The sequence below is a fragment of the Balaenoptera ricei genome, chromosome 6 (genome assembly GCF_028023285.1).
Source record: "Balaenoptera ricei isolate mBalRic1 chromosome 6, mBalRic1.hap2, whole genome shotgun sequence".
NCBI lineage: Eukaryota > Metazoa > Chordata > Mammalia > Artiodactyla > Balaenopteridae > Balaenoptera > Balaenoptera ricei.
In genome coordinates, this window is record NC_082644.1 from 72,878,898 (window position 1) to 72,892,823 (window position 13,926).

Below are 13,926 nucleotides of genomic sequence, written 5' to 3' on the forward strand. Positions count from 1 at the left end.
AGGCTGCAGAGAAGGAACCAGGAGAATAACACCCCAGCCTCACTCTCCTCCCTCCCTTGGATCTTCTGCCAGACCTCCCCATTGCCTGAACCAAACCAGACACCAGAGGGCAAAGGAGCCCCAATGATACGGTCTGCGGGTCAGTCTCCCTGGGAGGAGGGGATGGAGTGAAGAGTAGAGAGAGGATCTGGAGGGACCAACAGGAGACACCCCGCACACGTGACAATGGTCAGCGTGGTGGAGTGAGTTCCTAAAGCAGGTCGCAGAAAGAATTATGGAAAAGTTTTGGAAACAATATACCTACAGATCATTCTTACAGTTTGTATATATCCTTTCCAGCTGCCACAAGTTCAGGTGCATCACAAGTGTAAGATACAAGGTGCTGGTATCAGACCGAGTGAAATTCATTTTATAATAAAAAGCTGCTCCCCTAAAGAGGAAATGCCTATTATTAGTAATAGTAAAACTGGTTGCCTAGCATTTTGCAGGATACAGAAGATTTTCATATACATCATTTTGTGTGAGTCTCTCATTAATCTTGGGAGGTACCTAGGATGATAGACCTTTTTTTTTTTTAACCTATTTTGTTGAAGTATAGTTGATTTACAATGTTGTGTTAATTTCTGCTGTACAGCAAAATGATTCAGTTATACATATATATACATTCTTTTTCATATTCTTTTCCATTATGGTTTATCATAGGATATTGAATATAGTTCCCTGTGCTATACAGTAGGGCCTTGTTGTTTATCCATTCTATGTATAATATTGAGTTTACATCTGCTAATCCCAAATTCCCAATCCATCTCTCCCTCCCCCTCGCTCCCCCTTGGCAAGCACAGTTCTGTTCTCTATGTCTGTGAGTCTGTTTCTCTTTCATAGGTAAGTTCATTTGTGTCATATTTTATTTCACTTTATTTTATTTTATTTTATAAATTTATTTATTTGTCTTTGACTGCGTTGGATCTTCGTTGCTGCTGCAGGCTTTCTCTAGTTGCGGGGAGTGGGGTCTACTCTTCATTGCGGTGCGCGGGCTTCTCATTGCGGTGGCTTCTCTTGTTGCGGAGCACATGCTCTAGGCATGCAGGCTGCAGTAATTGTGGCACGTGGGCTCAGTAGTTGTGGCTCATGGGCTGTAGAGCGCAGGCTCAGTAGTTGTGGTGCATGGGCTTAGTTGCTCCGCAGCATGTGGGATCTTCCTGGACCAGGGCTCAAACCTGTGTCCCCTGCATTGGCAGGCGGATTCTTAACCACTGAGCCACCAGGGAAGCCCTGTGTCATATTTTAGATTCTACAGATAAGGGATATCATATGGTATTTGTCTTTCTCCTTCTGACTTATGGTAATCTCTAGGTTATCCATGTTGCTGCAAATGGCTCTATATCATTCTTCTTTATGGCTGAGTAATATTCCATTGTATATATGTACCACATCTTCTTTATCCACTCATCTGTCCATGGACATTTAGATTGCTTCCACGTCTTGGCTATTGTAAATAGTGATGCTATGAACATAGGGATGCGTGTATCTCTTCGATTTATAGTTTTGTCCAGAATATGCCCAGGAGTGGCATTGCTGGATCATATGGCAGCTCTGTTTTTAGTTTTTTAAAGAACCTCCATACTGTTTTCCATAGTGACTGCACTAATTTACATTCCCACTGACAATGTAGGAGGATTCCCTTTTCTCCACACCCTCTCTAGCATTTATTGTTTGTAGACTTTTTGATGATGGCCATTCTGACCGGTGTGAGGTGGTACCTCATTGTAGTTTTGATTTGCATTTCTCTAATAATTAGCAATGTTGAGCATCTTTTCATGCATATGTTGGCCATCTGTATGTCTTCTTTGGAGAAATGTCAATTTAGGTCTTCTGCCCATTTTTCAACTGGGTTGTTTTGCTGTTGTTGTTAAGTTGTATAAGCTATTTGTTTATTTTGGATATTAAGCCCTTGTCAGTTGCATCATTTGCAAATATTTTCTCCCAGTAGGACAATAGACCTTTTTATCAGATGAGAAAAGTGAGTCTCATAGAGGTTGTCTAAGATATCACAGCAAGCAAGGGGAAAGCCTGATCCCAAATTCAGGTGTCTTCCACAAAGAGAAACTCAAATCACCTGCAATGATTTTTTTAAAGGCAAGAATGATGACAATAGAAGAAAATATAAGAAATTCTTCCCTTTTCCAGGTATAGCTGTGTGGGCTTTGTGACTATGATGTTCTTCACTAGTAGCTGATTTTTCACTGTCTTCTGTTTAAGGGGATGCCATCTGGTGATGGTTCGGATGGATATTTGAGTCCTGGATGTTATACCATTATAACTAGGTGAAAGCCAGAGGGGTCCATTCTGAAGGTCCCTGTATATCCTGAATCCCTTATAACTCCAATATTTTGTATGGTTGAGCCTGATCCAACCTCTGAAAGAGATATGCTTGGTATCCTAATAGCTGCCATGTCTGCTATATACCGCAGTGGTCTACGCTAGAGTACGGTAAGTCCCCTAGAGTACGGTAAGTCCCCTACATACGAACCTTCAAGTTGAGAACTTTCAAAGATGCGAACATGCGTTCAGGCATGAGTGAAATTGTAGCTTGCCCTCCATCTCCTATTGCTGACGATCCTTCAGCTCTACCATCTCCCACCTCCTCTCCCTCCTCCAGTCAGTAACTCTTCTTGCCTGTTCACTTGATGCCAGCCCCTGTATGCCAGCTGTTATACTGTACTTTTCAAGGTACTGTACTGTAAGATTAAAAATGTTTTCTTTATTTTTTGTGTTGGTTGGTTTTTTATGTATTATTTGTGTGAAAAGTATTATAAACCTATTACAGTACAGTACCATACAGCTGATTGTGTTAGTTGGGTACCTAGGCTAACTCTGTTGGACTTATGAACAAATTGGACTTAACAACACACTCTCCGAACGGAACTCATTTGTATGTAAGGGACTTACTGTAATTAGATGACCATTTGGCCAATGTTTGGCCAGAGTTTTAATAATAGTAATAAAAAAGCCAAATTTAGGGATAAATTTGGGGAACAGTGCATGGCTATTTTGAACACAGCCTCTGTGCCTTAGCCCAGGTCCTCATTCTGGGGTTTGCAGGGTGGCATTCTGGTGATGTGGCTTTAACTTCTCATTAGCGGCCCCTCCAGTGTAGGAGAGAAGCCAAGCCCACCAGACAGTGAATCCCTGGGGCCTTCTCTCATCTTGTTTTTGTTGTTCTGACATTTGAGAAGTAGATCATATTCACTATATGATCTCACACTCCTGTCTTGGCAGCTGGACTCAGGATTTTCTTCCTTATTTAAAAAATATATATTAAATATAATTTATATAAATCCCAGATCATAAGTGTTCAGTTAGCTAAGTTTTAACAGTTGGATACACCCATGTAGCCAATATCCAAAACAAGATATAGAACTTTTTTATCACTCAAGAAAATTCCCTTATCTCTTCCCAGTCAATCCCCTCACTCCACGCCTCCTCCCCAAAACAGGCAACTACCCTTTTTTTAAAAAAAAAAAAAAGCTTTTATATTTATTTATTTATTTATTTATTTATTTTTGGCTGCGTTGGGTCTTCGCTGCTGCGCGCAGGCTTTCTCTAGTTGCCATGAGCGGGGGCTGCTCTTGGTTGCGGTGCACGGGCTTCTCATTACGGTGGCTTCTCTTGTTGCGGAGCACAGGCTCTAAGCGCGTGGGCTTCAGTAGTTGTGGCACGTGGGCTCTAGAGCACAGGCTCAGTAGCTGTGGCGCACGGGCTTAGTTGCTCTGCGGCATGTGGGATCTTCCCGGACCAGGGCTCGAACTTGTGTCCCCTGCATTGGCAGGCAGATTCTTAACCACTGCACCACCAGGGAAATCCTGTATTGATTTCTTAATGGTGTCCTTTGATGAGCTGGATTTAAGATTTTAATGGAGAGATTTGGGGTCCAGTGTTGGGTAATGGACTCTCACCCATTCTATGTCTGATGCTGCTAATTTTCAGTTATGAAGATTAGTGGTGGGCCGGTAGGCATAAGGATTATAACCATGTTTTCATTTTAAGGTATCTGATATTGCATTAAAAAAAATTTCTAAAGGCAAGTTCAAGACTTCCCGATAGTAACAATAATTGTGTTGCTGGGTGTGAATATTCCAGATGTATTAGGTCTCTTTGAGTAGCAACTGCCAGGGCATAAAAGAAGCCCATGTTAGAAGACCATGTCCTGTCTTTTGCCAATTATGCATTCTCATTTTCCCAAAAGCTTTGGCAGTGCAAGAGGGGGCTCTTGTAAGGGGGCACAGTGCAAGTCAAGTACTACAGACATGGAAATATCTAGCCTGGGAAACAGTAACACAGTAGCCGCTTCCAGCTTTTTCCTCAAGATTTGATGACAGGGCACATAGTCCTTTTACCAATTAACAAAAAAGGAGAGAAGCAGAAGCCAGATTCCTCAGTGAAAAACGAGTCGCCTTGTTCATTGGTCAGGAAAGAGTCTTCAGTCAAGTCCAGCAAGGGTCTGGATTCCTGGAGTCACTTGGTGTTTATAATTCATAAGCTCCTCATGGAGAGGAAGGAGGAATTCCTCTTAAGAAAAGTGGCATCATGTGATACTAAATATTGACTCATAACCTGGGTCTGGGGAGATACTTTCACGCTTCTTGGAATACCAGCAATAAAGGATGAGCTTTCTGTAGTAGAGTTCACGTGTGAACTCATTTGCCAGCCAATTCTGACATATCAGCTACCTGAAATGATGCTTGGTTCTAACACTGATAATCATTAGCTCCAATCTTTTATATTTACATTAAGGTTTGATTTTGACAATAATCAGAGTTCTCAGGTTGAAAAGCCTTTGTAGTGTCTAATTTGCACTAAGTAAATACTAGCTTCTTGGTTGATTTCTGTCAATTCTTAATCATTTAGGGTAATATTTGTAATATTTAACTTTGGATACAAGTACATGGAAGATCACTGCACACCGTTTCTTTAGTACCAACACTGTTTGGAACTGAAAAAAGACTCATCTTTATTTTCACACGTACTGTGATTTCTGGCTGGTAATGGCTCTGGGCTCCTTGATTCTCCTGGGTTCCACTTATATTCTAGAATTCTCCATTTGTCTAGTTACCATGATCCTGTAAAAGTCGGAAAAAAATAACAGTGGCTCAAGGAGGAAATAGCCATGGCTTAAGGTAGTGTACAGCTAACAGAACTCCCTCATTTGCAAAGAGCAAGAAAAATAGGCACTTGAAATTGAGAAGACTTGAGGGTCAGGGGCATTCCTCAGCACAATTTAAAACATTCTAAAAAATGAAAAAAAAAGTTTGTACATTAAAAACATTGTTCTGACTTTTTTAAATGTTTCCTCTGGGGAAAGAATATGAGTTTTTTTACTCAGACAAAACTATCTCTGAATTTAGCCACGGTCTTTTTTCTAACTGCCTCTTTTTTTGCTGTTTCAGGTGAACCTCTTTGTGCTGCTGTCTGTGGTGTGTGTCCTCCTGAATTTAGCCGGATTTATCCTAGGCTGCCAAGGGGCCCAGTTCGTGTCCAGTGTGCCCAGGTGTGATCTGGTAAGCGGTTCTGAATCATCACTGTGCACCTGGGCCGACCCTGGCCTGCCCGGCTTTCCCGGGTGCCAGCGTGTGTCTGGCAACACCCAGGGCCAGGCAGCATCTTAAAATGAAACCTGAAGTCGGTAAAAGGAAGCGGGAAAACAAAACAAAGACCTTCCTGCTAAGTATTTTACTCAGGTTGTCAATTTTTTTTTTTCCAAAGCAGGGACCAGCCAGAAGAACCCCAGGACCACAGTAATAAAATGCATCATTAGTTAGTGAATAGATGGATCAGTTGTCCACAGTCAATATCTATCTGCTCTCATCTAAAGAGGAAAAATGGGTATTATCAGAATTTAGGTCAGCAGTCCTTTATCTGAAACCTTTGGAGGCCAGGTGTGTTTCAGCATTCAGAGTTTTTCCAATTTTTAGAAGATAAATGTGACGCATATACTGTTTATTCTGTAGCATCCCAGTGGAGTCTGGACAACAGAATGTAATCCAGAATTTTTGGTTTCCAGAGCTTTTTGGATTTCAGAATTGTGGATAAGAGGTTATGGACCTGTACTATGTCAATTTCTATTTTCCTGATTTTTAATTGTTGTAGTAAAATACCCGTAGCAAAAAATTTACCATCTTAACCATTCAGTAGTGTTAAGTACATTCACATTGTTATGCAACCGATCTCTAGAACTCTTCCCATCCCCTCCTCCCCCTGGCCTCTGGCAACCACTCTTTCTGACGCTGTGGATTTGACTGCTCTTGTTACCAGATATAAGTGGAATCATACAGTATTTGTCTTTTAGTAATTGCTTATTTCACTTAGCATAACATGCTTAATACGTATGCATGTTGTAGTAGGTGTCAGAATTTCCTTCCTTTTTAAAGCTGGATAATATTCCACTGTATATAGAGGACACATTTTGTTTACCCTTCATCCATCGGAGGACACTTGGGTTCTTTCTACCTTTTGGCTATTGTGAACAATGCTGCCATGCCAATGGGTCAGTTCTCTGGAATATATGCCTGGAAGGTGGAATTGTTGGCCATCTCTGAACTTTTTAAGAGGACTTTTCTGTAGCAAATATCTCCCTGTGGCACAAAGCAAAAGAAGTGGACTCTTTACAGGTCGTAGTAAACCTCATCTGTTTGGAACTTGGTTCCATGGCAATCTCGCCCTTTCAAAACCAGCAGGATGCAAGTGAAGAAGGCTGCCACGTTTCTCAAAACACTGTGACCAGGTCCTTGCAGTGAAACTCACGGCCTTCCCAGATAGGAAGGCTCCTCCTGGACTCACTAAAAACCTATTGCTCTTCCTGAACAACCCTTCACAGTTTCTTTGATTTTTGTCATTCCCTCGCTTACTAAGCGTAAGTTTTGGAAGCACAGGCTCACAATGTTTTCAGGTTTTTAAGGCCCCGTATCATTTGCCCTCATCCTGCTCTCCTGCTGAAGCAGCTCACACTCTCTGTAATGGAGCCCAAGCCCGCATGCCATTACCCAGGCTCCTGCCCTACTTTCCTGTTTCTGACAATGCTGTCTCTCCCCCGACCATTCCCTGTCCCTTACTTCCCTGTTCATCCAAATGGTGTCAGCCTTTTAAAGCCTCATTCAACGATAATCTTCTTAAGGAAATAGTCCCTGATCCCCAGGGAAGGTAATCTTCCAGAATTCCTCTCTGTACATCTCTGAAGCATTTCTCTTTCCTTTTTTGGGCTAAAGGTATTCATATACCTGTCTTCTCTCTCCTACTGGTCTGGAATCTTCCTGAGGACAGTGTCTGGCTCTGTATTTTCTTGGGAGTTTTCAACAGCACCTCCCACAGACTTCTTTACATACATAGAGTTCCCAGAAAATAAATTTTAAACAAGACTTGTTCTTCCTGTTCCTAATCGCACAGAAAATTGGAAGGGGCAAAGAGAACAGACACAGGCTAGAAATGAAAAGTCATAATATTTAAAAAGACAGTTCGATAAAAGAGTAGCATCTATTATATGCAAGACCCCATGCTAGAAACTGCAGATAGTAGAAAGAAAAGTCAGACATCGTTTCTGACCTAGACGTTTATCACGTAGCAAGATGAGTGGGATAACCACGGCAGGTGCTTGATCAGTGTTTGTGGAGGGAAAGAATAAATGCCCAACTGCAAAGCAAGGGAGGCTGTGATCAGCCCTCGGAGTGAGACACAGCGCTCTGGGGGTGCAAAAGGAGAAGGACTTCTACTCTTGGGAAGACGGGAAAAGGATACCTGGAACGTAGGTATTTGAGATGGGCCTTGAACAATAAATAAATAAAGGGAGTGGGTCGAAGCCAGGAGAGGAGAGGATTCCAAGGGCAGTGGTTAGTTAGTAGTTAGTTAGCCTGAGTGGTTAGATCACTATTGGCTCTGGAACAAACAGAAGCCAGATTACAAGGCATAAGGGTCTATACGGTTGACTTTTCTGAGAAATTCTGTGCTTCTCTACCCTGACTCCCTGTTAGAATCACCTGGGGGAACTTTTTAAAGAATACCCAAACTTGGGCCCCATACTCAGAGATTCTCAACTGCCCTGGAGTGGGGGTCTCGGCATCAGTATTTTTTTAAGTTTTAAAGTGTATTTTTAATTAAAAAGTTTTCCCACCACAAAACCAACTCTGGGATTGTTTCTGATTATATAATTGGACAAGCCATAAAAGTGTAGGATGGAACTTAAAAATCTCACTATTTGGGGACATCATAGTTAACCATTTGACAGGTTTTTTGCATGTCTTTATGGATAAAAACACACCTAGTTTTTCATCAACAGGACCATATCGTAATTGTTTTTCATTAGGGAACGTATTTGGCAAGTGGAGTCTTTCTGAGGAAGGGATGCTCTCCTTCCCTCTTTGCCTCGCCATCCACACCAGTCACCCTGAATCCACAGTAACAAGCTGGGGGATTTCCTTTCATGTTTCATGCTCATGTAACCTTACGTAGATGTGTATGGGGTGGGGTTATTCACGACTTATTCTTCAGAAATGGGATCTTTTGTATCCACTTCCCTGCATATTGTTTTTCTCACTTAAAGATGTATTAGGTACAGCTCTAACACCCTTTTTTCCTTTGAACAAGTCAGTTCTCTATTTTCTTGTTGTCCGTTGTGGTTTGGGTTTTGACAGACAGAAGCGGTGCTGCTATGAATACTATTCTGCAGATCTCCATCGGGGCTGTGACCTAAGCGGAGTAGGCTCCCAGGACAAGGATTGTTCTTCTGTTTGTCTCATTTTTTTTTTAGAGCACATTCAACCATTTGATGATTCTATCCATTTTTTAAAAAACAGATAAAATCTATAGCTAAATGACCAGATCTCAAGTGTGCAGTTCATTAAGTTTTGACCAAAGTATACATTCATCATGACAAATACACTCATGTGTACACCCCAGACAAAATCTAGAGCATTTTTATCACTTTAGAAAGTTATTTGCTGTCTTCTTTCAGGCAGTCTCAACTCTCTCATAGGCAACCACTGTTCCAGTTTCTTTCACCATAGATGAGTTTTGCCTGTTCTTGAACTTCATGCAGGTGGAGTCATGTGGTACCTTTTTGTGTCTGACTGATTTAGCTCAGCATGATGTCTTTGCGATTCATCCATGTTTTTGGGTCATATCAGTTGTCTGCTCTTCTTCTCTCTCTCTTTTTTTTAAATCAGGGCAATATTTCATTGTATAAAAATAGCACAATTTGTTTTATCAGTTCTCCTGTTGATGGACGTTTGGGTTGTTTCCAGTTTGGGGGTGTTATGAACAAAGCTGTTGTGAACATTTTTGTATAATGTTTTTTGGGGGGCCTGTTTTCATTTCTCTTGAGTAAATACATAAGTATGGAATTGCTGGGTCATGTGGTAAATGTATGTCTAACTTTAAAAGAAACTGCTCAACAGTTTTCTGAAGTGGTTGGGAATAAGTATATTTAATTTAAAATGTATGGACAGTTCCTTTATTAAAGAGCTTTAACTTCCATTTCTACCAGTAACCCTCTACCTACAGCAAGTGTTACTCTCTAATTTTTTGCCAGTCTGATGGGGCTAAGTCGAGATCTCATCGTTACTTTAATTTGCAGTTCCCTAGTTGCTAAAGATGGCATCGTCAATTTTGGGAAAACTTCCCAGAAGATTCTAGTGTGCAGCTAAGATAGAGAGCCGTAATAGTGATTGATGACGGGAGGAAGGAGAGGATCTGACAGCTTCAGGTAATAGTATCAAGTATGAAAGAGGGATGTTTTTCGTTTAAGAATGGGGAGATTCGAACAGGGTTGTTTGCAGATGATTAAAGACATTGAAGAGAAGTTAGAATAAGTTTTCAGAAATATTGGGCAGAGATGGGATTAAGAAGGCAGGTGAAGGATCAGGAACACAAAAGGCACGGTTGCCTAGAATCATCTTGTACGAAGCCTAAGGGCTTTCCTATATCAGCTGGGCACAGTGATAGATATTCATTATTATTTGCATAATGATTAACTTTCAGACAAGATCCTTTGTTTAAAGGGATTAATTATCACTTACCTGGAAAATTTTGCCATCCAAAATTTCCAGAGAGAGAGCTGAGGTTTCTGTGTATTTGGATGTCCGGTGTTGTGTGACTAATGCAGCCGTGTATGTGCAGCCCACACAGGATTGGTTTCTGTCTTAAAATAATGCCTTGGATTAAGAATGGACTCATGTGGGAAGGGAGTACTTTGTAAGATGACACCTAGTCTTACTTAAGGGAGGTGAAGTCCTCAGGTAAGATCTTGAGGCTTATACAATATAAGAAATGGAAATTGCCCCGTGTCGCGTTGAAAACCTTAAGCTTGGTTCCTGCTTGGTGAGAGAGGGCCTTGTGTACATGAACAGAATGGAGACATGAGAAGAATGAATCATCTCTATTAGCTGCTTCTTTGTTATACTAAATAATGCTGTTAGTATTAAAACAGGAAGTTCTCAGCAGGAGACTTTCAAGGAGGAAGCCCATTGGGAGTAATATTTACCTTCTGAATTTAGCCTGGTGTAAGGATATTATTAACTATGGAAGAGCAGCCAAGAGAAAGTCAGCGATCCCTCAGGGGAAAGAATAGTTCCCACCTGCCTAGGGAAGTCCTATCTGAATGGCCACAGTAGTTTTCCTTTAGAAGCCAAGAATCTAGATATTAGCAGCAGGATGTACCTTCAAAAATGTGAGACAATGAAAGAAAAATTCAGATAGAAACAGCCTTGTGCCTTTGTGTGTGGAGTCGTGGATCTAGGTGTGGGGCCGTTGCTGAGATAACAATCTCTGTGGACAAACCAGGAAAAGACAGAAACCAAAGTGGTTGTGAATTGATAGATTATGGAGGCCATCGAGGTAACTCTAGTTGTAATTCTTTGTATCAGAGGCAAAATTTATATAAAATCTGGGCATCAGTGTTTATTTTAGTAATGCATCCCTTTCAACATGATTTAAGGACAAGGAATAAAAAATGTTCTAGGATTCATGGAATTCTGGAAGAGGCAAAACTAATCTGTATGGAAAAAATATCCAAACAGTGGTTGTCTCTTTGGAGGGTATGGGCAGGGATCGATAGGAAGGGACATGAAGGAATTTTCTCTGGTGATGGTATGTTCTGTATGTTGTTAAGGGTTTGGGTTACAGAGATGTATGCATGGCTGTAAATTCCTTGAGTGGTAGGCTTATGATTTGTGTATGTAAATTGCAGTTCAAAAGAAAAAGAACATGGAAGCAACCTAAGTGTCCATCATCGGATGAATGGATAAAGAAGATGTGGCAAATATATACAATGGAATATTACTCAGCCATAAAAAGAAATGAAATGGAGGTATTTGTAGTGAGGTGGATGGAGCTAGAGTCTGTCATACAGAGTGAAGTAAGTCAGAAAGAGAAAAACAAATACAGTATGCTAACACATATATATATGGAATCTAAGGAAAAAAAAAAAAAAGGTCATGAAGAACCTAGGGGCAGGACGGGAATAAAGACACAGACCTACTAGAGAATGGAATTGAGGATATGGGGAGGGGGAGGGGTAAGATGTGACAGGGTGAGAGAGTGGCATGGACATATATACACTACCAAACATAAAATAGATAGCTAGTGGGAAGCAGCCACATAGCACAGGGAGATCAGCTCGGTGCTTTGTGACCACCTAGAGGGGTGGGATGGGGAGGGTGGGAAGGAGGGAGATGCAAGAGGGAAGAGATATGGGAACATATTGTATATGTATAACTGATTAACTTTGTTATAAAGCAGAAGCTAACACACCATTGTAAAGCAATTATACTCCAATAAAGATGTTTAAAAAAAAAAAAAAGAAAGAAAAAGAAAACCAAACCAAAAATTGTGTAATCCAGTGGTACAAATTTTTCCCTTTGGCTTCCTAGTCAACTTATATTAGAAGGAACTAAGTTTCCTCCTAATATGGAAAATACCATGAAATTTTCCATATGACTAGAGGGTAAGAATCTTAATTCAATGAGAAAAAAGGCTTTTTTTTTTCTGTTAAGCAACAAAAGCATTGTAAATGTTCAGTCATTCTTAAAGATTCCTGAAGAATTTTGCAGCTAGTGAAGTCAAAGCTGCCTATTTAATTTAACAAGTATGAAAGAGGTGTGGCCTTTCTTTTTAGCCAAAATAGAATAGCCAACTTTAACAGCTCAAGCTGCAGAGCAAGTCAGAATGAACCTCTGCTCCCAAATTATGGGTCTTATTAGCCCAAATCAGCTAGTACATATGTTCCCAACCTGACTCAACGGAAACTTGGAAAAGTGACCCAAAGTTTGCAAAGCATCTCACTAAAAATATATGAGATTACTCATCAGTAATGGTATCACTTCAAATAGAGAAAAGAAAACTTCTACTAGAATCTATGAACACACTGAAGATGTGAACTAAGAGATCTGTTTAAGCCTACATGGTTTAGGGCTACTGTTCACCAAATAGACCTTGTGCTTCTTCCAGGCACATGGTAGATTGAACTTCCTTGCCCTCTTGGATTAAGTGGAGCCATGTGATTTACTTTGGAAATGAAATTGAGCTCATGTGATGAGTGTCATTTCCAAGAGGAAGATTTAAGCTAGGGTGACCAGATTTAGCAAGTGAAAACACAGGACACCAAATTAATTTGAATTTCAAATAGAGTAATAGTTTTTTACTATAAACATATCTCATGCAATATTTGGGACATACTGACCGTAAGGAATGACCTGTTTATCTGAATTCAAATTTAACTGAGTGTCCTACCTTTTACCTTGTAAACCTGCTTTAAGTGCTAATGTGCAATTCATCATGTGCTCTCCATGTCTCTAGCGTAGTGACTCTCAATCCTCAGATAGTGGATGCTCTATCAACTTCGGTCCCTAAGGAATATGATGAGCAAAGCCCTCTGCTGACCTGCAGTGGACATGTAGCATAGTCAAGAAATAACCTTGGTTGATTAAGCCACTGAAATTTTGGGGCTGGTTGTTACCACAGCATACCCTAGGCTGTCCTGACTCACGTAGACGTTGCCTGACACTGAACCCTGCCATATCTCATTCTGTAGGATTGGTGTTCCATGGTGTGGCCTGTGTATTTTTACTTCATAATTAAATTGTTGTTCTGCCTTTTCCCCTTAAGGTGGACTTAGGTGAAGGCAAGATTTGCTTCTGTTGTGAAGAATTTCAACCAGCCAAATGCACAGACAAAGAAAATGCCTTGAAACTCTTCCCAGTTCAGCCTTGTAGTGCTGTTCACCTTCTACTCAAGGTATCTGGAATAGATTCCACCCCCCACCAGTAACTACACCACAGAGACCCCAAGGAAGGCAAAGCTCCCTGAAATATTCCTCCTCTTTTACCTCCTTCAAATAATCCTGCTGAAAGCAGATATGAGAGACTCCTTATCAGTGACCTAGAGACAGAATTGAGAACCCACAGATTATTGTGTTTCTTTTAAGTTATGAATGGATAGCTTCTTTGTGCTCAAGAATTACAAGCTAGTAAAAAATGTAAAGGAGCCTAAATGCATACACATGTATATGTGTATGTATGTATGTATGTGAATTTACATATACATATACATGCACACATATGCACACATACACACCCATGATGTAGCTACACATATAAGATGTAGTTTTAGCAGAACCTCTAAAGTCCATGCCCATTTGTTATTGTTCTAATGCTCCTTTGTTGGCTTAAATGAATCCTGTAGGCTGTTGAGTGCTGCCGTTCTAAAACACATAGACTAAGGAGATGTATTGGCCAGAAAATACAAGAGAAATTCAAGACACTACCTCTTGTTTAATAGGCCGCAACTATACTAAGCAAAAGAGATGAAAAACAAATGATACCAGCTGAAGAGAAATACAAAATTAACCTTTATTAGGGAATTGGATAAAAATCATGTCCTGAC

At 40.6% G+C, this 13,926-nt stretch overlaps 1 protein-coding gene across 2 annotated transcripts in view; it reads left to right on the top strand.

Moving 5' to 3' along the window:
* The window catches only part of ENTREP1 (endosomal transmembrane epsin interactor 1), a 61,788-nt gene that overhangs the window by 31,908 nt on the left and 15,954 nt on the right, over positions 1–13,926 (top strand). For both annotated transcript variants that reach the window (XM_059924865.1, XM_059924866.1), the window contains 2 exons: positions 5,448–5,558; positions 13,150–13,278. In XM_059924865.1, the coding sequence (XP_059780848.1) occupies positions 5,448–5,558; positions 13,150–13,278 (240 nt within the window). The remainder of the gene's footprint in view (positions 1–5,447; positions 5,559–13,149; positions 13,279–13,926) is intronic.